This window comes from Pipistrellus kuhlii, unplaced genomic scaffold, assembly GCF_014108245.1.
Source record: "Pipistrellus kuhlii isolate mPipKuh1 unplaced genomic scaffold, mPipKuh1.p scaffold_m20_p_18, whole genome shotgun sequence".
Classification (NCBI taxonomy): domain Eukaryota; kingdom Metazoa; phylum Chordata; class Mammalia; order Chiroptera; family Vespertilionidae; genus Pipistrellus; species Pipistrellus kuhlii.
In genome coordinates, this window is record NW_023425493.1 from 6,414,761 (window position 1) to 6,439,414 (window position 24,654).

The following is a 24,654-nucleotide window of genomic DNA, read 5'->3' on the forward strand; positions in this document are numbered from 1 at the left end:
TGGCAGCTCTGGCAGGGACCCAAATCACCGAAAGCACGCCCCTGCGATGCCACGCTCCCTCCGGGACCTGGAAGGCTGGCCCGGGGACGGGGAGTGGATGGAGAGGCTGGCCCGGGCCTCACTTCTAGGGATGCGGCCCCACCCGTCAGACTGGCAGAGGGGGCTCTGAGCTGTTCTCGGGGACCTCCACCCTAGGGAACAGGTTGCCCTGAGCTCCCAAGATTTAGCCAAGACCCCGCTCATCTCGGTGCCAGAAGGAGCTCCTCCAGGAGCTGCACGAACGCTCTCAGCTCAGGCCTCTCTGGCCCATTCGCCCGCCCGTGGTCGGGAGCACCGCTTAACGGGCCACATGGCTCCGCCCGCAAAGACCTGATGCCTCCTTAGAAGCCAGGCTGGGCCTGAGAGACGGTGCTCCGCCCCCTGCCCAGGCAGCTATGGGGGGAGTGGGCCCCCATTACTAGAGAAAGATGTCACTAGCTCCCCAGGTCCAGGCCCGGGCCCTGTTCGCATCAGGACCCACACCGGGAGCTATTACAGGAGAGTTGGCAGCTGGCCTTGCCTCCTGACCCCAGTCGGTCACTGTCTCCCCTCCCGAGGTCCCTGCTGGCCCAGGGGGTAGAGGAGGGCAGGGAGGAGGCAGGGCAGTGACTGAGCCAGACTCCCCAGGGGGCCTGGGAGGCACTCAGCCATGGGAGAGCTCCTTGGTAATGGCCAAGCCCCTTCCCCCGGGCTCCGGGAGGACGAGCACTTGAGCAGTTCCGGCCTCGCCCTGGCAAGAGCCAGACCGCTTGGAGCTGGGAGGGGCGCTCCGCTCAGGGCCCCTGCCCTCCTGCCTCCGCAGGTCCTGCTCAGCGCCCTGCCGCACTTTCCTCTCCTCCTCCCCTCGGCCCGGACGCCGCCATGGGGACCAGCACTGGGAGGAGGGCACCACCACTGCGGCTGCTGCTGCTGGCTGTGGCCATCATGGCCTCTCCAGGTAAGAGGGCTGGGAGGTCCCTGCAGCCCAGCAGGGTGTGCGCCTAGGATTATGTCATTGCTATTATTGGGGCGATGACTACAGAAGCCACTGGCTCTGCAGTGCTGTGGCACTTAGCGTTTCTGAGGCATTTCCTGGCTAGAGTCTCCCCATTTATGGATCTTCCTTCCCTTTGCGGTTGGGAGAGGGACAGTCTTGGCCACGTAGAGATGAAAGAAGCATGATCAGCCCAAACGGGTTTGGCTCAGTGGATAGAGCGTCGGCCTGCGGACTGAAGGGTCCCAGGTTCGATTCTGGTCAAGGGTGTGTACCTTGGTTGTGGGCACATCCCCAATAGGAGATGTGCAGGAGGCAGCTGATCGATGTTTCTCTCTCATCGATATTTCTAACTATCTCTCTCCCTTCCTCTCTGTAAAAAATCAATAAAGTATATTTTAAAGGAAAGAAGGAAGGAAGGGAGGGAGGGAGGGAGGGAGGGAAGGAGGGAGGGAAGGAGGGAGGGAGGGAAGAAGGGCCAATTGCCACACTGGACCAGCACAAATACAGAATATTCCCGTGGCCGGAGGAAGTCCTTCTGAGTGGTGCAGGGGCCGACATTTATTTCTTCCCTCCCCTGGCAGACCGGGTGGAGCAGGCTGGGGGAAGAGGGGGGCAGAGCCCCGGGGGCCCAGGCAAAGGCAAAGGGACCCCAGCAAAGGCGCTCATGCCAGGGGTGCTGCGAGGTGTGGGGAGAGAAGGACGCTCTGATGGGAGGAGAAGAGAGCAGTGTAGGCTGAGAGGCCGGGGTAGCAGACTCTGGAGAGGGTGCCGGAGACCCAGCCCTCCTGGTCGCTGGGGAGCGCCTGGGCCACCTGCTGCAACTCCAGGCGTTCCCTAGGCCCACCGCCGGCCCCTCTGCCCTGACCCCAGCCCGGATCCACAAACAGGCCCTTTCTCCCTAAGATCTCCCTGGGAGGAGGAGTGCCCGTGCTCCCCATCCTCCTCTGTCCTCCTGGAGCCCCACCAGCTCAGGCTGCTCCCACCCCTCCCTCAAGGCTGCGGCCACACAGTCTAGGTTCTCGTGTCACCAGGGAAGGACTCGGCTGGCATGCTTCCCGCCGTCTCAGCGCGTCCCAGCGCCTCTCAGTCCTGCACCGGGACCAGGGAGGCTGCTGGGAAACTGGAATGACCTGCGGGTGGGAGGGGTGTCCCAGCCCCAGCCCCAGGCCTAGGTGCCTGGGAGGGCCTTCTGGGTCCCCTCTCTGGGGAGCCCCGGCTGAGGGAGCAGGAGACTCCCACCCTGCAGGAGCAGAGCGGGGCCGGGGCCGCTCAGCACTGCGCCCTCAGGGAGAACTCTGGGAACCCATCCTGGAGGCAGGGGTGTGGGCAGCCGCCGGGGTCTTTAGGCCCAAGATGCAGGGAAGGCCAGGGGACCCGGTCTGCCACGCAGCAGAGCTCCAGAGGCTGGAGTGGAACATCCTGTGGCTTGTTCCCAGCCCGCCCTGGAACGTGCCTGGGCTCCACCTCCTCGCTGCCCTGCCGGGGGGAGGGGGGGCTGCACCTGGTGCAGGGAAAGGCGGGGGGGGGGGGGGGGCTCCCCTCCACACTCAAGTCTCCCGCCCCTCACCTGGGCTTGGGGAGCAGCGCTGCCAGGACAGGGAACCCTGCCTGCGTGTGTGTGTGTGTGTGTGAGTGTGTGTGTGTGTGTGTGTGTACACATGCGATGTGGGTGCCCCTAAGGGAGTGCGAGCAGGTGCGAGGTGTGGGCACGTGCCTCTGTAGATGTCAGGGTGAGGGTGTGCACGTGGCTGAGTGCAGGAGAAGGCTTTACCGGGACGAAGGCCTGTCTGGAAGCACCGGTGCCCCTGGGCCCCCTCAGCTGCCCCCACCAGGCTTCCGGGAAGACAGAGTTCCTGGAAGCTGCTGTGGAGCTAGATGGTTCCCAGCAGCCTGGCTGCCTCCGCCCCACTCCTCCCCTCCCAGCCCCCCTTGGCAGTCCCAGCTGTGGTCCAGGTCCCTCCCCTCCACCACCATCATTAACTTGGGATTAGGCTGGGCCTGGGGCGGCAGTGAAGGGTGGTGATGGGTGGTGGGGGGTGGGGGATGCATTTCAGGGAGCCCTGCCTCCAGCCTCGTTCTGAGAGCTGCTTCCTAGCTGCCCCTGCTCCCCGGGGTCCAGGCGGGGCCTCAGCTGTGGCTTAGGGACCGAGCCCCCGTCCCTGGAAGAGGGCTGGCAGCTGGGTGCATTGGGCAAGGAGGCACTAATTGGTTCATGGAGACCCCACAGCCCCTTGACCCCCCCTCGGAGGGCTTGGAACCAGCTGCACTGAGGGTGCACCAATTAGGGGTGGCCCGGCTCCTGACAAAGGTGTATGAGCCTGGCCGCAGGAATTGGCTCATGGAGCCGCTCCTCATCCCCCAGGAAAGGCAGGGGCAACTCCCACCCCCCTGTGCCCAGACTCTACCCTGGTGAAGCTCGCACTGGCCCTGAGATGCCCGTTCGCTCAGCTAACTCAGGAGGCCGAGGTGCAGACCTGCCTCGTGACCCGGCACATCCTTCCCTCTTCTGTGCTTCTCTTTCTTTTTTCTTTTCTTTCCCCACCCCCCTCTCTTTTCTTTCCGTTAATCCTCACCGGGGGGTATTTTTCCATTGATCTGTAGAGCGATGAATGGCAGGAGGAGAGACACAGAGAGAGAAACATGGATGTGAAAGAGGCACAATGATGGGTTGCCTCCTGCAGGGGCCCAAGGCCTGGACCCAGCCTGTAACCCAGGGGGTACATGCCTTTGACCGGAATTGAACGCGGGACCCTCCGTCCTCTGGCCCACGCTCTATCCACTGAGCCAAACCAGCCAGGGCTGTGGCTCTCCTCCTTGAGCTGTCATACTGGGATTATATGCAAACGGCCCCAAAGCAGCATGCACACCATCCAGCCATCAGAAAGCCTCCTCCCCTAGCCCTCCCCCACCCACACCTGGGTCAGCAGACATCTGCTGAGCACACGCCCATGCCAGGCTGAAGCCTCCTACAGGGACGGGAGTGCACCTTCTTTCCATTGCACAGGCGGAGATGGGCTCAGAAGGTTCTAGAACAGCTGATAAGAAGCTCAGAACCAGGGTCCATTCTCTCAGGACAACCTGTTCCTTAGACATAGATTCCCTCTCCCCCTTTTGACCAGTGACTTCCCACACATCCTGCAAGGCCGACCTCACAGCCTGCAGACCAGTTACCTGAGAGATCCCTGACCGCCCCTGGCAGGGCCCCTGCTTCCGCTCCAGGGCCCCCTGCACCTTGGACCTAACCTGCTAGCGTGGCTCTTGTCCCCTGAGCTGGCCCTTCCTGTCCGCCCTCCAGACTGCAGGCTCCTGGGGGAACAGGGTCTGTGTCTTCCTCATGTTTGCAACACACTCTCTAGCCCAGCGCCAGCATACAGCAGATGCTCAATACCCGTGCAGGATGGGTGAGCGACTGAACTAACTTGCCCTGATCGGGCCTGCCCACCCCATTTAAATTCAACGTTTCATTAGTTACAATTAAATAAAATTAAGGATTCAATTCCTTGGTGGCACTAGCCACATGCTGAGGCTCCACGGTGGCTAGTGGTGCCGGACTGGACGGTGCAGAAAACAGAGGGCCTCCCCCCCCCCTCCCCCCGTGAGGGTTCTCCTGGCGGCCCCGCCCCGGGGCCAGGTGCACCCCCATCCCTGAGGCCTGTGTCCCCACCGCAGCTGGGAGCTCAGCCCGGGGGTCCCCGGCCACCTTCGGCCCCATCTTCGAAGACCAGCCGCTCAGCCTGCTGTTCCCAGAGGAGTCCACGGAGGAGAAGGTGACGCTGGCATGCCGGGCCCGGGCCAGCCCTCCGGCCACCTACAGGTGAGGCCCCACTTGGTGGGACCACATAATGGTGGGACCCCACGTGGTGGGACCCCACATGATGGGACCCCATGATGGGTGAGACCCATGATGGGTGAGACCACATAATGGTGGGACCACATGGTGGTGAGACTTCACATGGTGGGACCCCACATGGTGAGACTCCACGTATTGAGACCCCACGTGGTGGGACCCCATGTGGTGGGACCCCATGTGGTGGGACCCCACGTGGTGGGACCCCACATGGTGAGACCCTATGTGGTGAGACCCACGGTGGTGAGACCCCACGTGGTGAGACCTCATATGGTGAGCCCCCACGGTGGGTGAGGCCTCGGGACGCTGTGCGGGCAGGACTCAGGGGCCCTCCTCCTGCCTCAGGTGGAAGATGAACGGCACTGAGATGAAGCTGGAGCCCGGCTCCCACCACCAGCTGGTGGGCGGCAACCTGGTCATCATGAGCCCCACCAAGGCCCAGGACGCTGGCGTCTACCAGTGCCTGGCCTCCAACCCCGTGGGCACCGTGGTCAGCAGGGAGGCCGTCCTGCGCTTCGGCTGTGAGACCAGACCCGTGGGGTGCCGGGACATTCCGGGGAGGGGTGGCGGCGGGGAGAAGTGTCCAGAGGAGGCAGGTGGCTGCCCCCCGCGGAGGCTGAGCAGGAGGGCCCTGCGGGCAGGCGGGAGGACGGTGCCTGAGCACGGCCTGGCCCTCACTCCAGTCCTGCAGGAATTCTCCAAGGAGGAGCGGGACCCGGTGAAAACCCACGAGGGCTGGGGAGTGATGCTGCCCTGTAACCCCCCCGCCCACTACCCAGGTGAGTGGGGCCCTGGCCCATGGTTAGACAGAGGGCTCAGGGATGCCAGCCGCTCCGCGGAGGAGGGTGGGTGAAAGGTGTGAGTGACCCCGGAAGCTCCCCTGGGCCCTCAGCCTTAAGGGACGGCTCCTAGACGGGCCCGTCCTTTTCTAGCTGCCCTGCCGTCCCCTTCCGGCCGGAGGTTCCTGCAGCCGATCCCTGTCAGGGGCACTGCTCTCCCCAGGGGCAGGGATCAAGGTCAATCTCCCCTTTAGATCCCCCCTCAGCCCAGCTCAGAGAACAGGGCTCTCAGGACCACCCCCCCAGCATGTCAGGGACCCACCCAGAGCCGCCCGTTAGCCCAGTCCCCACCCTGGTGCCCTCACACGCCCCGCGTCCTAGGCCTGTCCTACCGCTGGCTCCTCAACGAGTTCCCCAACTTCATCCCGACGGATGGGCGGCACTTCGTGTCCCAGACCACGGGGAACCTGTACATCGCCCGCACCAACGCCTCCGACCTGGGCAACTACTCCTGCCTGGCCACCAGCCACATGGACTTCTCCACCAAGAGCGTCTTCAGCAAGTTCGCGCAGCTCAACCTGGCCGCCGAAGGTCCGGGTCGGCGGGCTGGGGGGGCGGGCGGAGAGAGCTGAGGGGGGGAGCGGGAGGGGAGGGCGGAGAAAGGGGTTCTCCCTCCCGGGCTGTGAAGCAGCTCAAGGGCACAGGGTCCGGGGCCCAGACCACCAGGTCCTCCTGCTGCAAGACCTCAGCCGCTCGGCCCAGGTCCCCCAGGAGGGAGCGAGTTAGGAAGGAGCTGGGCTGAGATCCTGGCGCGGGAGCACCTGACCCCGACCTCTAGCGTCCGACCTGCCACCCCCTCCCTCCCCAGACCCCAGGCTCTTCGCGCCCAGCATCAAGGCCCGCTTCCCCGCAGAGACGTACGCGCTGCTGGGCCAGCAGGTCACCCTGGAGTGCTTCGCCTTTGGGAAGTGAGTGGCGGGGGAGGGAGGGCAGGCGGGTGACCCCAGAGAGAAAGGGGGCAGGCAGGGGCAGCACTCGGTCCTCTTGGTGCCTCTCTCGGGGTCTAGCGGGGTGCCAGGCCCACAGTTGGCACCGACCACTCTCTGAGCCCTAAACACCCGGCCTGCCTTAACCGACTGAACTAACTTGCCCTGATCGGGCCTGCCCACCCCAGTTAAAGTCAACGTTTCGTTCATTACAGTTAGATAAAATTAAGAATGCGGTTCCTAATCCCAACTCCGCCACTTGCTGGCTGGGAGAGCTTGGGGACAGGACGTCACCTCTCTGTGCCCCGTTGCCTTACTTGAGCGCGGTGACAGTAACCGCTGCTACCTCGTGGGGTCATGATGAGGAGGCCGTGCGTTCATATGCGTCAAGTGCTCAGAGCAGAGCTTGGCGTTTGGTCAGGAGTCTGTGGCTGCTGACTCGTTGCCTTTTTTAAAAAAAAAAAAAAAACTGCGATAGGAATCATGCTCTCCCGGGAGAAGGATTCCATGAAGCGGGCGGCACAAACGGCGGGTGTCCCATAAATAAACATCCGCAGCATGAGTCCCTCCTGCTGTCTGAGGAAGCCCCGGCTGCCCCTGCTCTGGGGAGAGCGATTGGGTTTCTAGAGAAGCCCTGTGCACAGACACACTGCGACCTCAGGCCATCTCAGCGCACAGATGACTAACAGCCGGGGCCCTGTGGGACGCAGAGGCCAGGCCTGTTGGCAAAAGGGGCAAAGGGCCCATAAAGACGCAGGTCAAGGTCAAGGCCACTAGTTGGTGAGGGCAGGCCCAGAAGAGACACGGTAGTCAGTGCAGGTGGGGGCGGGAGGGCTGGTCAGCTTCCGGTATAGACCAAGCGGAAGACCACATTCATGGGTGTCACAACTGTTCAGGGGCATGGAGGGAGGGAAGAGGGAGCCCCCCTTCTTGCCCCTCCCCAGTTTTGTGCCCCAAGCTCACCTGGGAGAGGCCCTTCCCTCCCTCGGTTCCTTCCCAGGGCCCGGGTGAGTGCCTTCCTCCCCACCCCCACCTGCCCGGCATCTCGGGAGGACCTGGGGGTCTGTGAGTGGGGAGCTGCCCACACAGGGGAGTCATGCACCCCCTCTGGCTCTGTCTCCCCACCAGCCCTGTCCCCCGGATCAAGTGGCGCAAGGTGGACGGCTCCTTGTCCCCGCAGTGGGCCACGGCCGAGCCCACCCTGCACATCCCCAGCGTGGGCTTCGAGGACGAGGGCACTTATGAGTGTGAGGCGGAGAACTCCAAGGGCCGAGACAGCGTCCAGGGCCGCATCATCGTGCAGGGTACGAGGATGCCTCTCCCCACCTTCGCCCTGGCCTCCTCCGGCCGACGGAGTCCGTCCAAGAGTCAGGGAGGAGCCTGGGAGGCCGCTTGCTTAAGCCTCTGGCTCCAGGACTGCCCTGGGTGTGGGGACAGAAGAGAATAGCGCCATGGCCAGCTCGGCGCTTCCGCTGGCGTTGCAGGAAGCACGTGGAAGGCGGCAGAAGGATTTAAGTTCCTAAGACAGCCAGTGGCACCGGCTGCACGGGCCTATTTGCTGGAGCCGCTTCTCACCACGTCCCAGGATGCTGAGAGCTCCCTCTGCTGTCCGGCACAAGAACTGCAGTGCTGCAATCCCGGCCCTTCGATGAGCTGGAGGCTCCTCCCTGCTCAACCCCAACCTCTCTCTCCCTTGCACCCCACAGCCCAGCCCGAGTGGCTCAAGGTGATCTCTGATATGGAGGCTGACATCGGGTCCAGCCTGCGCTGGGGCTGCGCGGCCGCCGGCAAGCCCCGGCCCACAGTGCGCTGGCTGCGGAATGGGGAGCCTCTGGCCTCCCAGGTAAGGGACTTGGGCTTCCTCCCACACCTCTACCTCCCCAACCTCAACCCCCTGCCCCAGGGCTAAAGGGTGTTTCTAGATACTTCTTCCCATCCACGAGTCACTTGGCCACAGGCTGGTCAGCCGGGGAGACTCCTGACTGGATGGAGTCCAGGCCCGGCTCAGCCACAGAAACACTGTGTGGTCCTGGTCCGGTCACTTTGCCCCCCTGGCCTCAGTCCCTCTGGCCTCGGTGCTGATGTACAGAGAGGCCCAGAGACTCAAGTCCTGAATTCCAGGCGCTGCTGAGGTGGGACTAAGCATGTGAGCCCCCCCCTCCAGGGAGCGGGCCCCTCCACCCTGGGCCTCCCGTGGCCCCGACGCCCCTGCCCCACCCTGCGCCCGGCTCTTCTGCACAGACGCGGGTGGAGGTGCTGGCCGGGGACCTGCGGTTCTCCAAGCTGAGCCTGGAGGACTCGGGCATGTACCAGTGCGTGGCGGAGAACAAGCATGGCACCATCTACGCCAGCGCTGAGCTGGCCGTGCAAGGTGACGGCCCAGGGAGGCGGGGGACACCCCGGGGGCACAGCGGGGGGGGGGGGGCACTAGGAGTTGTCAAGCAGCATTTCTAAACGCACAACACACCTGCAGTTTTCCTTCGCTTTCCAACAGCTTCTGAGTCGAACTCAGGGGTTTAAGCAAGGAGATGAGGTGGCTTGTTCCATGTCTGGCACAATTTATATGTTTGTTGCGGTGAAAAAAAAGAAAAAGGAGAAGAAGAAAAAAAAAGATGGCAAAAGTCATTTGAAACCAGATCAGTTAGATTGCCTATACCCTTCAGCGCTGTGCCTCGTTTTACTGATTTATAGAATGTGGACGGTAGTCCCGCCCTCACACAGCTGTTATGAGAATTTCATGAGATGACAGAGGTAAAGCGTAAGGGGCCTGCCCAAAGCATAACAGGTGCCCAGCAACTGTTAGCGGCTGCTCATATCCTTTTATTGTGTGACTTGAGCTCTTGAAACTTGAGTCTTCTCATCTGTAAAATGGGCACAGTGGTGCCTATCTCATCAAGTTGTAGTGAGGCTTCGGAAGGCTCGTTCATTCATTCATTCATTCATTCATTCATTTATTCTACTAAAATTTACTCAGTGCCTCCTCAGATAAGGTCTCTGCCTTCAAGTATCTTACAGTCCAGTGGAGAAAGAGGGCAAATAAACACAAAATCAACTCATTAAATAAGATAATTCCAGGCAGCCATTAAAAATACAGAATATATATATATATATATATATATATATATATATACACACACACACACACACACACACACACATAGACTAAGAAAAAAAAACAGACTAAAGAAAAGCTGGGGGGGGGGGCAGTGATATGGAGAGGTCGAAGAAGACCTCTCGAGGCAGTGGCTTTGAGGATGTGACCCCAGTGTTAAGAAGGAGCCAGCCATGTGAAGATCTGGGGGTTTCCAGTGCAAAGGTCCTGGGGCAGGGAAAGGGTGACATTTTCAAAGAACAACAATGGCCCAGGTGACTGGAGCACCCTGAGTGAGGGGCAGAGGGGAGTGAGATGGGATTGCAGAGAGAGACAGTTCTGAGTCCCTGTGAGAAGCTGGACTTCATTCTGAGTGCCTAATGCATGTTTTTAAAAAGATACCCCTGGCTGCTGGGCGGGAAGGAATTGCAGAAAGAAATTGCAGAAACAGGAAGACCGATGAGGGGGCCTTTTCACCATCCAGCAGGAGGTGTGGGGGCTGGTAGCAGCGCGGGGGCAGTGGGTGATGGGAAGGAGGTGATTCCGGGTGGATTCCGGAAGTGGTGCTAAGGGTCACTCCTGGACTGACCATGAAGGTCCATGGCGCTTAGCACCTGGCCAGGCGACGTCTTAGTCACGGGCCCGGTCACAACGCCCTGGGTGACTGTGGGGTGCTCCCCGATCCTTCCAGCACTGGCCCCCGACTTCAGGCTGAACCCCGTGAGGCGCCTGATCCCTGCCGCCCGGGGCGGGGAGGTCACGATCCCCTGCCAGCCCCGGGCAGCCCCGAAGGCCATGGTGCTCTGGAGCAAAGGCACCGAGATCCTGGTCAACAGCAGCAGGTACCGCCCCCCCTCCCCCCCACCCCGAGCCTCTCCCGTGCCCCCCTCCACTCACCCACTGCATTCTCCTTGTGTGTGTCCCCGGGGTGGCCCCATCTGCTCTGTCCTGGCTGCAGAGTGACAGTAACCCCGGATGGCACCTTGATCATAAGAAACATCAGCCGGTCAGATGAAGGCAAATACACGTGCTTCGCTGAGAACTTCATGGGCAAAGCCAACAGCACGGGCATCCTGTCTGTGCGAGGTAAGGGCGTGGTGTGGCCGAGGCCGGAGGACTCAGCCACGGGGCCCATCCCCCCCTCGCCACCGCGCCCCGGAGTCCCACGCTCCTCCCAGCTTGGTTGTGAGACTATCTGGGACCCGGGTTCATTCGGGGCCACCCTCTCGCCTCCATCCGAATGTAGTCCCGCCTCCCGTCCACACACTCCTGGGGCTGCTGGGAGGTCCGGGTAGGCTGGCCACGGCGCCCCTTCTGGTTCCTGGGGCTCGGGACAAACCTCTCCCCTCACCCACCCGGAGGCCTTGTGTCTCTCGGCAGATGCGACCAAGATCACGCTCGCCCCCTCCAGTGCCGACATCAACCTGGGCGACAACCTGACCTTGCAGTGCCACGCCTCCCACGACCCCACCATGGACCTCACCTTCGTCTGGGCCCTGGACGACTTCCCCATCAACCCTGACAAGCCCGGGGGTCACTACCGGAGGGCCAGCGTGGTGAGGCCCGAGGCCGAGAACCCAGAGCCGCGCCCTCCTGTGGGGCAGATGAGGGGCCCAAGATGGCCTTGACCGCCCACAGCCTTTCCTCACTCCCTCGGGAATGCCAGCCGGGGCAGGCTCATCCTCAGATCATACCCATCCTCCCTGGGATAGCAGTTTCTGGGTTCTCCGGGGCCCGTGGGCTTAGGAGAGATGAGGGACAGCCCCCGAAGGCACTGGGCCCCTCTCTCCCGCTGTGGTGATCCTGCCGCCAGCGCCCATGGCATCAGTCCCTTGGGCGCTGGTAGACTGTCTTGTGTCACACACTGTGTTTGGTCCCCAGTGGGGCTCAGTGGGGAGGAGGGGATCCCTCCCACTGAACAGCTGGGACCGAGATGCGGGGAGGGGGGGGGGGCGCGCAGAGCTGTGCCCCCTGACCGGCCCTCTCCCTGTCCCCCGGGTGCAGAAGGAGACAGTCGGAGACCTGACCATCCTGAATGCCCAGCTGCGCCATGGCGGGAAGTACACCTGCTCGGCCCAGACGGTGGTGGACAGTGCATCCAAGGAGGCCACCGTCCTGGTCCGAGGTGACGGGTGTCCCATTGCCCCACCTCCACCCCACCCCAACTTCCTCAGAGGCCAGATGGGCTGCTCTGACCTTCCCTCCCTCACTCCCCGCCTCTCCTCAGGCTGTGGGGAATGTTTCTGACAGAAGTTCGCTGAGCTGAACTTATCTGGCGGTTCCTTATAGATCCCAGTTCAGTGGTCGGCAAACTCATTAGTCAACAGAGCCAAATATCAACAGCACAACGATTGACATTTCTTTTGAGAGCCACTTTTTTAAAAAAAAAATATATATGTTTTATTGACTTTTTACAGAGAGGAAGGGAGAGGGATAGAGAGTTAGAGACATCAATGAGAGAGAAACACCGATCAGCTGCCTCCTGCACACCCCTTACTGGGGATGTGTCTGCAACCAATGTACATACCCTTGACCGGAATCGAACCTGGGACCCTTCAGTCCAAAGGCTGACACTCTATCCACTGAGCCAAACCAGTTTCGGCAAGAGCCACATTTTTTAAACTTAAACTATTGAGGTAGGTACATTGTTATTAACTTAATTAGGGTACTCCTAAGCTGGCCTTCGCTAAAAACTCAAGGGGCCGAAGAGCCACATGTGGCTCGGGAGCCGCAGTTTGCTGACCACTGTCCTAGAGGAATAGAATATTCTTCCTCCAAAACCAATATCTTAGAAAGCATTGCTAAACACATCCCGAGAGTGAACTTTGCTGAGGCCAGAAGTTCTCTGCTGGGAAGTGAGTGAACATCCCTCTGTGAGGGTCTCTGGGACGCTCCCAGCCTTGGGCACATCCCACCCACTATGCAAACCCCATTCCTCCCTCTCCCACCAGAATGTGTGTGTGTGTGTGTGTGTGTGTGTGTGTGTGTGTGTGTGTGTGTGGCGCCCTCTGCTGCCTCCACGTGGCACTTCACCAGCCCAAACCAGCCTGGGGGAGGTTGGCTTCCATTGGAAGCTGCCCAATGCTGACCCACAATGCTCTGACCTCTGTCTGGCGCAGGTCCCCCGGGCCCCCCGGGAGGCATGGTGGTAAGGGACATCGGCGACACCACTGTCCAGCTCAGCTGGAGCCGAGGCTTTGACAACCACAGCCCCATTGCCAAGTACACCCTGCAAGCTCGCACTCCGCCTGCGGGGAAGTGGAAGCAAGTTCGGACCAGTAAGTGCCCTGTGCTGCCAGAGTGGACAAGGCCAGGCTGGGTGCCAGCAGTGGGGGAGGGGGCAGAGGGCTGGGGCTGAGCCTGGAGCTTCAAAGAGGGAGAAGCGAAGGCCATCTGCCTGCAGAGAGCTCCCAGGCCAGCGGGGAGATGGTGGCCCAGGTCAGAGGAGCGTGGGGAGAGTTGAAGGAGGAGGCACTCTGTGTACACCCTGAGCTGGCGGGAATGTTACTGGGCAGTGCCCACATGGTGCCCACGATGCCAGCAGAGGCTCCAGGGCGGGGAGGACTCGTTTCTGAAAGGGGTATTGAGTGCTTTGCATGTGTCAGGCCCCACCTGAGGGCTGGGCACAGAAGGTGGGCCAGGCTCAGGCCCTGCCCACCCCGTTCAGACCACCGCCTCCTTCATGCCTTACAGATCCCGCCAACATCGAGGGCAACGCGGAGACTGCCCAGGTGCTGGGCCTCACGCCCTGGATGGACTATGAGTTCCGGGTCATCGCCAGCAACATCCTGGGCACTGGGGAGCCCAGTGGGCCCTCCAGCAAGATCCGGACCAAGGAAGCAGGTCAGCCCTGGGTGTCCCAAAGTGAAATGGCTTCAGGCACAGACATCACCTCCTCCAGGGAGCCCCAGCCAAGAACAGTTCGCAGAGTCCCAGCCCCGCTGACCAGGCTTCAGACTCTAACGCAACAGGAGGCAATGCTAGGCCAAAGCCGGTCACTGCCCTGCACACAGCCCCGGGCACTGACCACGGCCTGGCCAAGGCCTCCTTAAAACATGGGGCAACCTGACAGCGCCATTGAATCTATGATATCTCAAAACAAAAAGGGTTTTTACTGAGGAAAAAGTTTGGAGAAGGAAAGGGTCATACTCTGGACTTGAACCCAGGACGCTGGGGTGGTGGGCAGATGACCTCCCTGGGAGTGCACGAACTGCAGAAATCAGCTATGAGGAAGTGTGTGTGAGACAGTGTGAGCATGGGAGTGTGTGTGAATGTGAGTATATGACTGTGTGTGAGTGTGTGTGAACATGTGTGAGCATGTGTGAGTGTTTGAGTGTATGACTGAGTGTGTGTGTGTGTGTGTGTGTGTGTGAGCATGTGTGAGTGTTTGAGTGTATGACTGAGTGTATGTGTGTGTGTGTGTGTGTGTGAGCATGTGTGAGTGTTTGAGTGTATGACTGAGTGTGTGTGTGTGTGTGTGAGCATGTGTGAGTGTTTGAGTGTATGACTGAGTGTGTGTGTGTGTGTGTGTGTGTGTGTGTGAGCATGTGTGAGTGTTTGAGTGTATGACTCTGAGTGTATGTGTGTGTGTGTGTGTGTGTGTGAGCATGTGTGAGTGTTTGAGTGTATGACTGAGTGTATGTGTGTGTGTGTGTGTGTGAGCATGTGTGAGTGTTTGAGTGTATGACTCTGAGTGTGTGTGTGTGTGTGTGTGTGTGTGTGTGTGCGGTGCATGGCCTCGGGAAGCAGCCAGTGTCTCCCAGGCCTCCGATGGTTCCTTTGGGAGCAGGGGGAATGGCTGTCTGCCCACAGCCCTCCCGAAAGGCGGTGTCCGACCTGAGTGGGGTCGGAAGGGAGATGGCCTGGTCAGCACCTATCAAGAGGGAGGCGCCTGCCTGCTCTGAGCCTGTCCCAGGCGAAGGCCAGCGCAAGAGCCCGTCAGCCCCCCAGCCCTGGCAGCGGCCCAGGATTGGAAAGCCACTCGGGCAGGGAAAAGCCCGAGAGAGACGCAGGACACTGCCTGGCCGTGGACAGAGTTTACGAAGGAACCCAACGTGGGCTTGGCCGTGGCAGCGGCAGGATGAGACGGATAGTCTGGGCCGGCTGACAGCACAGCGTTAGAGAGGCCTCTGGCTCCCGCACTGCCCACTAACCACCCATTCACATCTGTGTCCCTCGGTCCCGACAGCCCCCTTCGTGGCACCCTCGGGGCTCAGCGGAGGTGGCGGAGCCCCCGGCGAGCTCATTGTCAGCTGGACGGTAAGCGCTCCGACAGGCAAACATGTGCTCCCCGTTCTCTGGGGGGACACGTCCTGCCCCCGCTCCTCACAGAGCCATGCCCAGCCCCGCAGCTGCCGCCCTCCCCCTCCCCTGCGCCCGCGGCGTCCCGCAGGAGTGCCCGCACAGGATGCACGTCGCCTCGGCGCAGTCCCGGGCCGCCCTCCTGGTGGAGGTTGGGTGGGGGCACCGGATGGGCAGGACACGCACCCGCGGCCCCTCGCCCATGCCACGCTCTTGCCCCTCAGCCCATGTCACGGGAGTACCAGAACGGAGACGGCTTCGGCTACCTGCTGTCCTTCCGCAGGCAGGGCAGCGCCAGCTGGCAGAGCGCCCGGGTGCCCGGCGCCGACGCCCAGTACTTCGTCTACAGCAACGAGAGCATCCGGCCCTACACGCCCTTCGAGGTCAAGATCCGCAGCTACAACCGCCGAGGGGACGGGCCCGAGAGCCTCACTGCCCTCGTGTACTCGGCGGAGGAAGGTGGGCGGCCCGGGGCTCCCCTCCCCTGCCCCATCTGCCCCATCGCAGCTGCTGCTCCCCCCTCAGTCCCACAGCGGGGTGGAGAGGACACGGGTGCCCACGGGAAGACAGGCCTGGGGTTCTAGCCCTTGCCACCGGGTCTCCCCTCAGGCCTGGGGAGGAGAGGGAGACCCTTGGAGACCCCCGTGGCCTTGGTCCTGGACCCTGGGCCCTAAAGTTCTCAGCAAGGGCCGTCGGGGTTGGTGGCTGCTCTGTCGGACGCGAGGAGGCCCTGGGAATCCAAACCCATTCTGTGTTGGTCCCCAGAGCCCAAGGTGGCCCCATCCAAGGTCTGGGCCAAGGGGGTCTCAGCCTCAGAGATGAATGTGACCTGGGAAGCGGTGCCGCCGGACATGAACGGGGTCCTCCTGGGCTACGAGGTGAGCACGACCTGGGCCTGGGAGAGGGAGGTTGGGTGAGGGCACCCAGCCGGCGGGGCTCAGTGGTTGAGCGTCCACCTGTGAACCAGGGGGTCACAGTTTGATTCCAGGTCGGGGCACATGCCTGGGTTGCGAGGTTGGTCTCCCCGTGTGGGGCCCCTGATGGGAGGCCGATCGTTGGTTCTCTCTCTCCCTCCCTCTCCCTTCGTCTCCGAAATTAATAAAAATTAAAACAAAAAACAAAAAACAAAAAAAACAGATTGGGTGGGAGCACTAGTCATTCCTCTTTGGAGCACTCACCCACTGACCTGGCAAACAGCTCCAAGTCTGTGCAGCACTGTGAATGCAACCTAGCTGAGGCCTGATGACTGGTGCCCACGGGTCTGTAGACAGTCTTGAGGTAATGCTAGGCCAGCACCTGCACTAGAGCTATGGTAGGCTTAGGAGGGGGGGGGGGGGGCCCTAGGAGAGGAGGGGCAGGTTCTCCTCGGGGGCCTGCCCCTTTCACGCCAGAGCCCAGCTAGCGTGGCATCCTCAGGGCTGCAGGGACCACGTGGCCCCCTCTATGTGCCAGTTGATCATCCTGTCCCTAAGGAACTCTGGGCCCAGCAGTGTCTGACCGCCCATAGCCCTGGGCCCACCCATGAGTCCACCCTAGGGTGCCTGTGCGGGAGAGGGAGCGAGGAAGCCCAGAGGAAGGACGAATAAGCAAGGCTGTCACTGCCTGAGGAAGCCATCTGCACGGTCACTGGTGATGTGGTTAAGGCCACTCCAGCCGTCCGCTGGGTGTCAGCACAACAGGCTGGGCAGGCCCCACGGAGGAGTGACTCCCCACCCAGGGAGCAGGAGAGGAGCAGGGTGTGGCGGGCAGGGCGGCATGAAGGGAGCCCTGCAGGCCTGAGCTTGGCTGCTGACCCTAGGGTGTCCCGGCCCCTCAGATCCGCTACTGGAAAGCCGGGGACAAAGAAGCGGCTGCAGACCGTGTGAGGACGGCAGGGCTGGACACCAGCGCCCGAGTCACTGACCTGCACCCCAACACCAAGTACCATGTGACCGTGCGGGCCTACAACCGGGCGGGCACTGGGCCTGCCAGCCCCTCTGCCAATGCCACCACCATGAAGCCCCGTGAGTCTGCCGCCCGGGATGGGGGACCGGTGTGTTTGGGGGGAGGGGGCGTCTCTAGGATCACTCTTTCCCCCGTGCAAGAGAAGTGCTCTAGCCCAGTGGTCGGCAAACTCACTAGCCAACAGAGCCAAATACCAACAGGACAACGATTGAAATTTCTTTGGAGAGCCTCATTTTTTTAAACTTCAACTTCTTCTAACGCCACTTCTTCCAAATAGACTCACCCAGGCCGTGGCATTTTGTGGAAGAGCCACACTTAAGGGGTCAAAGAGCCGCATGTGGCTCGCAAGCCGCAGTTTGCCGACCACGGCTCTAGCCCACAAGCCTGGCTGGACGGAAACGAGGCAGCAGCCTCGTGGAGACGGGCCGGGGAGTTCACTGCCTCTCCCCTCCCGCCGGCGGGTTCTCACGGGGCGTGCTTCGTAGGCGGCTGCGGCGGGCTGTTCTGGGTGCCCCGGCCAGGCAGACACTCGGAAACAGGCTGGCAGCGGCGAGGGGTGGGTGGTGAGGACGCATTCACAGGTCAGCTCGCTCCTCCCTCCTCCGCAGCCCCACGGCAACCCCCCGGCAACATCTCCTGGACGTTCTCGAGCTCCAGCCTGAGCATTAAGTGGGACCCTGTGGTCCCTCTGCGCAATGAGTCTGCCGTCACCGGCTATAAGGTAGGAAGGGACCGGACGGCCAGGCGCTGGGTGGTGGGGAACGGCTCGTCTGCATTCGCGGGAGCACGGGAGGGCCACACTTTGTAGCAGAAGGAACCCAGTTAGATGTAAGCAGGAGACACACAAATGGGTTTCCAGGTCACTTGTAGTGGCCACTGTAAGAAAGGGGGGCCGAAACAGGGTTGGCTCAGTGGATAGAGCACCGGCCTGCGGACTGAGGGGTCCCAGGTTCGATTCCCGTCTTGGTTGTGGGCACATCCCCAGTAGGGGGTGTACAAGAGGCAGCTGATCGATATTTCTCTCTCATCGATGTTTCTAACTCTCTATCCCTCTCTCTCTTCCTCTCTGTAAAATATCAATAAAAATATATTTTAAAAAAGAAAGAAAGGGGGCTGCAGGAAGGCAGGGTTCAGGGGAGTTGTGAGAGACGGGACGGGGCAACCTGAGATCCTTCTAGCCCAGTGGTCGGCAAACTCATTAGTCAACAGAGCCAAATATCGACAGTACAACGATTGAGATTTCTTTGGAGAGCCTCATTTTTTAAACTTAAACTTCTCCTAACGCCACTTCTTCCAAATAGACTCACCCAGGCCGTGGTATTTTGTGGAAGAGTCACGCTCAAGGGGCCAAAGAGCCCCATGTGGCTGGCGAGCCACAGTTTGCCCACCACGGTTCTAGCTTAAGGGGTCTGCAAAAACAGTGCGGCTGGTTGCAAGCTTTTCTCCGCCAATGGAGCGCTTGCCCAAGAGCCTGGTCCTGGCCAACAGGAAGCAGGAGGGGTGAGGACGCAGGCCCTCTGGGGCCCAGTGCCTGGGGCCGAGGAAGAGGGAGGAACCGGCCCTGGTGTAAGTGAGGCCGCCTGCCTAACCCGCCCACAGATGCTGTACCAGAACGACCTGCACCCGACTCCCACGCTGCACCTCACCAGCACGAACTGGATCGAAGTGGCCGTGCCCGAGGACACCGGCTACGCCCGGGTGCAGATCCGGACCACGGGGCCCGGAGGGGACGGGACCCCGGCCGAAGTCCACATCGTGCGGAACGGAGGTGCTGCCTCCCCCGCCCCGTCCCCCAGGAGTCTCAGGGTCCTGCCCAAGGCGACCCCAGTGCAGCCAGGCCCCAAGGGGGAAGGGGACGGCAGGCAGAAGCCAAGGGCAAAGTAGTCCTGGAAGGGCCCTTGCCTGCCCCCCCTCCCCGACCCTCAGCCCTCTGAGAGCTGGGGGGCGGGGGAGGGGGTGAGTGTGCTCTCCTCGGGGGCCAGGGGGAGGCCGGGGCCCTGCAAAGCGCTGTAGGAGTGGGGCTGAAACACCTGTCGGTCCTGAGGCCTGCCCTCCTCGCGTCTCCGTAGAAAGGAGTGGGGTGGAGGTGGGGGATGGGGGGGAGGGTAGGGAGAGGGGCGTGTACCTGGCGAACCCTGCCCCACCTTTCTGCCTGCCGCTTCCAGACACAAGCATGATGGTGGAGAACTCCGCAGTCCGCCCGGCCCCGCGCCCCGGCACCGTCCTCTCCCACTCGGTGGCCATGCTGGTCCTCATCGGCCACCTGGAGCTCTGACCTCGGCGCCCCTCCCTCCGCCGCCGCCGGACACCACCTCCGAGGATGCAGCCAGCTGGCCCGGCCACTCCCGATGCCAACATGGCCCAACACTGTGCCTGAGACTGGCTGGTTTCAACACCTACTGTAGACAGCGCCCTTTCTGTAGGAGGCAGGATACTTCACATTCTGCCACAGGCTAGAACCCGTGCGAGGATTTTTTTATTTTATTTATTTTTTAAATCAAGAAGCACCAGGCAGTCATTTCCAAGATGATACGGAACCCGTGCCGGGCCCTCTGGGGTGTCGGGCCTGTGGGGAGAAGGGCACCTGAAACATTCCCTTCATATCTGTGGAGATGGCGTCCTGGGACCGCAGACGGGCTCTGTCCCCTGAGGGCAGCACCCCAGACTCGGCAGGAGTGCTGGGGGTGACCCCGCTGAAGTGGAGCAAGGCCTACCCATGAGCACCCCTCAGTCCAAGGAGAGAGCCCCCCCCCCGGGGACCAAGCACCCTCCTACTTCCTCGAGGGGTGGCATGGCTGGGCCCTGGCATTGCCCTCGATGACGCCCTGGAGGTTCCTGCCACCTGACCAGGTGGCTGAGCACGGGGGCCCTGAGGGCCGAGCCCCTGCAGCCTTCCAGACACAAGCATGCAGAGACTCGGACTGGGGGGGAGGGGAGCCAACAGGGACTGAGGGGCGGGACACCTGGTGGGGAGGGGCACCAGACTTAGCCAACACTGCCAACCCGACCTGTCACCCAGAGTGACGGCCGCCATTCCAGGTGGCGGGGTGATGAAAGGGCTTGTCTTAGGGCGGTCCCCCACCCACCCACCGAGACCCACTCTGCGCAGTCCCTCCAGGGTTGGGCAGGAGACGGGAGACAGGGGTGAGTGCCCACCCTCCCCTCCAGCGCGGCCTGCAGGCCCAGGACTCCACTCCCCCGGCACCGACCCCCTCCCCTGGGAGAGTAGAGGGCAGAGCCCTGAGGACGGCGGAGGGTAGACGTTCCCCTGCCTGCTCCCGGGAAAACCCGGGCACCTGGCAAGACCAGTGCCCCGGGTTGCCTCAGGCTGCCCTTTTGCATTTCTCCAGAAGCAAGGGGGTTAATAAATGGGACCTCCGGCCTTGGGCTCTGGGTATATTGCCAGAACATCCAGGCTTTAGAGCTCACCTGTCCGAGCCCCTCCCTTCACAGGTGAAGGCACTGAGATCGAAAGGGTCAGGGTCACACAGCGTGCCCGCGACCACGGGGCCCAGATGAGAACTCCAGCCCCTTCTTAAGGAGGGCGTGGAAAATTCTGCTTCTAGAGAATCTGGTGGGTGATCGAGCAGCCGGGCTGGGCCCAACCCAAGGTGTGGGCAGGTCCTGGGAGACACCAGGCCTTTGCCTCCGGAGCCTCGCTTCTGTCAGACCTCACTCTGCAGTGCTGGCTTGAAGCCCCCGGGCCCCTGACCCTTGTTCCCAGAGGCCGAGGCTGGGGCAGGGACTCCCGGAGCCCGGGGGCCAGCGGCGGCCCAACCTGTGCTGACTGGTGGCCGCTGACATCCCCGAGCAGCAGGACCGGCATCGTGTAGGGGACGGGCCCCCACGCCTGGTGTTTGCCGTTTACAGTCAGAGCCCTATTTTGCTATGGTTTTTTAAACATTCAGGTCCTGCTCTGTTTTCCTGAGCAGGCTTATGTTGATGTGTTTACCCACTACCGTTTTTTTTTGTTGTTGTTGTTGTTTTTTGTTTGTTTTCAAAAATGCAAACTCACACCTCTTCTCCCCACCACCCACCCCAGCTCAGGACTGCCTCCCTGGAGACACCAGATCACATCCCCTCACCTGCTCCCGCCCCCCCCCCCCCCTCACCTGCCAGGTGCTGGGCTCAGCTCTGTGACCCCTCAGGGACCACGAACTTGGCCTCACCTCCGGGCTGACCTCGGGGGCGGTGGTTCCGCCATGCCTTGCTCTGTCAGAAAGGGGATGCTCGAAGGAGGCAGCCTTCCAAGGTCTAGCTGAGTCTGTCCTCACGGCCAGGGGAGCAGGGGACAGGCGCCTGTGCTGGGCCCAGAGGGAGGAAGAGTATGGCACGGTGTCTAACCAGCGCAGCTGGAGGCTGCATGCAGTCCTGAGTCAACAGACACCACCAGTGTCTTAGCTCTGAGGAGGCCCATTAGGAGGAAGTCCGGCCTCTGGGAGCTGGGGAGGGGTTCTCACTGGGGAAACCCAGTCCTAGGGAGAGCGAACCCCTGTGCGGGGAGGACCTGTCCCAGGGATGCGGGACTACCCTGACACCACGTCCTGGCAGCTGGAGACTTCAGGTAGAGCTCAGGTTTCGTGATGACACGCAGGTTTGGGCAATAGAACAGCCTCCTGGACAGGAGCTCGCTGGGGGCAGAGTGAGATGGTTTTTCAGTCTTCCTGCCCAGAGGCCTCCGATTTTCATCTCCTCTGCTGCTCCATTCTGGGTCTCCCTCTCCCCTCCCAGGCCCGAGCAGCAAGTACTGTCCCCCACAGTTCAGTGGCCAGTAAGTGCCTTGAAAACTGGGGACAGAGACAGCCCGCGGACACCACTTCAGGGCCCAGGCGAGTCTCTCTGCTGTGTCCTTGGGCTCGGGGCTCCTCACCGTGACCTTGGCTACCTGGCCTCGTGGCTCTGGCAGGCCCAGGGAGGGCAGCTCTCTGGGGATGGGGTCTTGGGGCCCAGCAAGGTCAGTTGTCTACTGCCACCCAATGATCCAGATGCTGCCAAGAAACAGAAGGGCCAGGCCGGGGGGCTTTTTCTTTTGACGAAGAGCCTGAAGTGAGACGGAAGCGTCTGCAGGGAGAGCCTGAATAGCAAGAAGCCTCTACCTTCCTAAGAAAGCCGTGAGGAATGTGGGCAGCTGGGGTCCAGTGAGTGAGGACTGGAGGGTGGGGAGATGCTGAGGGGTGTCCCTCCAGGGCCCACATCCTTAGAGCCAAACGTGCCGGCACAGGAGTCCTGGAGCGCCCATCGGCTGTGCCCCTGCCACATCACAGAGGGCGGAGGCTCACCCAGGCAGCCGATGCCCAGCAGGCACTGCCTCCTGGCCATCTGAGAGCCACCCAGGCTGTGCTCTGGACAAGAGCCCAGGCTGGTTGACGATTTTACTCCCGCATCCCTTTCCCAGCCAGAGGACTGTCCTCCTGGCCTCAGAATGACTGCCACCTGGGCTCCTGTCGCAGGGACAGCAGTGTCCTCACTCCTGCCCTGAGGCCCAGGAGTGGTGCCCATTTCCCCGGGCAGGCCTCCCCTGGGCTCTGTCCTGGGGATGAGTGAGGTGGCCAGAGGCTCCTGGAGGGGGGTGGGGGACTGGCAAGGCATTCTAAAGGGACGTCAATGGGCCCCAGGGAAAGCGGTGCCTGGTGGCTGTCTATGTATATGGTCATAGTTTGGGGAAGGTACAGTAGAAGGGAACTGGAGAAGGGGAAGAAGGACAAGCAGCTTTGCCTAGAGCCGGGAAGCCTCATGCCCTTGTGGGCTGGGCCCTGCCTTGGTCCCCGCACTCCAACTTACCCACCTCTCCAGGGCTTGCGAAGCTTAGAAAGGCTCCGGGCCCGCAAGGCCTGGGGCTTCTTCGGACCACGGACCTGGCTCGGTGTTTGTTCAGACAGAACCACTCCCACTGGCCCGTTGTCTCTCTCTCTCTCTCTCTGTCTCTCTCTCTCTCTGTCTCTCTTTTGTACTTCTTGTAATGATAGTTATTGACTCTGGTAGCAGGCAGTTCTGAAATAAAGACGGTTTCTCCACCTGTGGAGGCAGCCGGAGCCAGCTGTGGGTGTTTTATCATCAGCTCCAGCACCTCCTCCCCCTGTTCCCTAACCCCGGGTGGGCTCCTGGCCCTACCTCCCCTGGCCCCAGGCAACTCAAGGCAGTCACAACGACAGCCATACAGTCCTGTGGGAGGAATCCGCCAGGAGGTTTGGGGAAGCCCAAGCAGCACACGGCCAGACAGCACGATGGGCGGTCAGCAGGGCTTGTCTTTCAAGGTGCCCGGTTTTTAAGACATTGGAGGTATTGACTCAACTGTCCCCAAGGGCAGGCTTCTCCCTGCAGTGACGTAGTGACCCCCACCTGGAGAAAAGGTGCCTCCAGTGTCCGCTCAACAGCACCCAGTAGAACTGGAGTTCCCAGTCATGGCTCCCAGCTGCAACATCTCCTAGGCAGTCAGCAGACACCACCACACCTGTGTTACATTTGTTCCCTGCAAAGCAGGTAGGTCTCCTCTCTTTTTCAGAGAATGGGGAGGCGAAGGCCCCTCTACTCGCTACTCAGCCTGAGAAATAGAACAGCCTCTTGGACAGGAACTTGCCTACGTACCCTGAGGGGCCAGCACGGATGGCAATGATACCTCAACAGGCTCACCCCTTTCACTTTGCACCCAAAAGGGCTGCTGGGCCATTGGCCACCGTTGACCCCAAATTTTAGTCCACTCAGCATCTCCCTGGCCCTCGAGGCTGATTACAATCACAGAATTCAGTGAACTGAGTTCACTAACACATCTTAGGGCCTTTTGTTTTCGTCCCTGTTCAATCTCTTCACACTCTCAAGAGTCAAAATTCAGGAGTGCAATGCACAGAGGGCTATAAACCCTCAGATCTGCACAATATTCCTTCCAGGCTTGGCCACTGACGTGCTGCAAAAGTGACAGAAGGGACTTGGGTCTCGATCTCTCTCCATCTGTAAAATGTGGAACCGAACCCCCATCCTCCTCCCTCCCTCAGCAATGTCATCTTGAGTTACCTACAGAGATGTTGTTTTTATGGCCTTCGAAAGTATAGCAAGCTCTCTCCTGACTGCTTCGGCCAACTGTTTGGTACGGAACTAACAGGCATCAGAAATAACTCTGTCCCACTCATAGCCAGTCCTTCAGTCTACAGGCAGTTTCACTCATAGGACCTCATTTGATCCTTACAATCATGTGTTTCAAAGATGAGGACCTCAGAGGGTCAGAGCCTACTCCATTGTACAGTTACGAGTAAAAACAGAAGCAGAACCCAGGTCTTCTGAAACCATCCCCTCTGAGGTAGAGAGAAGGGTGCGGGGGGTGTTCTGTGTGTGTGTGTGTGTGTGTGTGTGTGTGTGTGTGTGTGTGAAATGTAAGGTCTTCTCAAAATAAGAGCAATAGTAAAGACTCCCTGTGCACGGCCTAGGCCAGTGGTCCTCAATCTTCACTATGAAGCAGAATTACCTATATCAGAGGTCGGCAAACTCACTAGTCAACAGAGCCGAATATCAACAGCACAACAATTGAGATTTCTTTTGAGAGCCAAATTTTTTAAACTTAAATATATAGGTAGGTACATTGTTATTAACTTAATTTGGGTACTCCTAAGCTGGCCTTTGCTAAAAACTCAAGGGGCCAAAGAGCCAAGGTTTGCCAACCACTGGCCTACACCACTCCTACAAAACAAACATGCTTTGAA

The 24,654-nt window shown here is 60.8% G+C and overlaps 1 protein-coding gene across 3 annotated transcripts; it reads left to right on the forward strand.

Moving 5' to 3' along the window:
• The first annotated feature begins 900 nt into the window (after positions 1-900).
• Positions 901-22,992, forward strand: CNTN2 (contactin 2). Of its 3 annotated transcripts, XM_036441831.2 has the most exons (22): positions 901-976; positions 4,685-4,829; positions 5,208-5,383; positions 5,546-5,641; positions 6,023-6,232; positions 6,510-6,609; positions 7,756-7,931; positions 8,334-8,470; positions 8,869-8,998; positions 10,410-10,560; positions 10,677-10,804; positions 11,099-11,274; positions 11,723-11,843; positions 12,838-12,996; positions 13,412-13,561; positions 14,907-14,977; positions 15,244-15,478; positions 15,785-15,897; positions 16,836-17,022; positions 17,572-17,684; positions 18,563-18,731; positions 19,129-22,992. In XM_036441831.2, exons 1-22 carry the CDS (start codon positions 901-903, stop codon positions 19,236-19,238), a joined length of 3,129 nt encoding a protein of 1,042 aa, XP_036297724.1. In that variant the 3' UTR covers positions 19,239-22,992. The 3 variants fall into 3 exon arrangements, 2 of the variants coding, with proteins under 2 accessions (XP_036297724.1, XP_036297725.1); XR_006741917.1 differs by lacking the exons at positions 18,563-18,731; positions 19,129-22,992 and having other exon boundaries at positions 922-976; positions 15,303-15,478; XM_036441832.2 differs by lacking the exons at positions 901-976; positions 4,685-4,829 and having other exon boundaries at positions 5,245-5,383; positions 5,554-5,641.
• The last annotated feature ends 1,662 nt before the right edge of the window (positions 22,993-24,654 follow it).

What these genes read in the sequence shown, in the direction of transcription:
- CNTN2 (XM_036441831.2), top strand. Translation starts at nt 901, where the DNA reads ATGGGGACCAGCACTGGGAGGAGGGCACCACCACTGCGGCTGCTGCTG. An exon ending in AGCCCTCCGGCCACCTACAG is followed by an intron (nt 4,830 to 5,207) that starts GTGAGGCCCCAC and finishes CTCCTGCCTCAG; the next exon opens with GTGGAAGATGAACGGCACTG. An exon ending in ACTACCGGAGGGCCAGCGTG is followed by an intron (nt 11,275 to 11,722) that starts GTGAGGCCCGAG and finishes CCCCGGGTGCAG; the next exon opens with AAGGAGACAGTCGGAGACCT.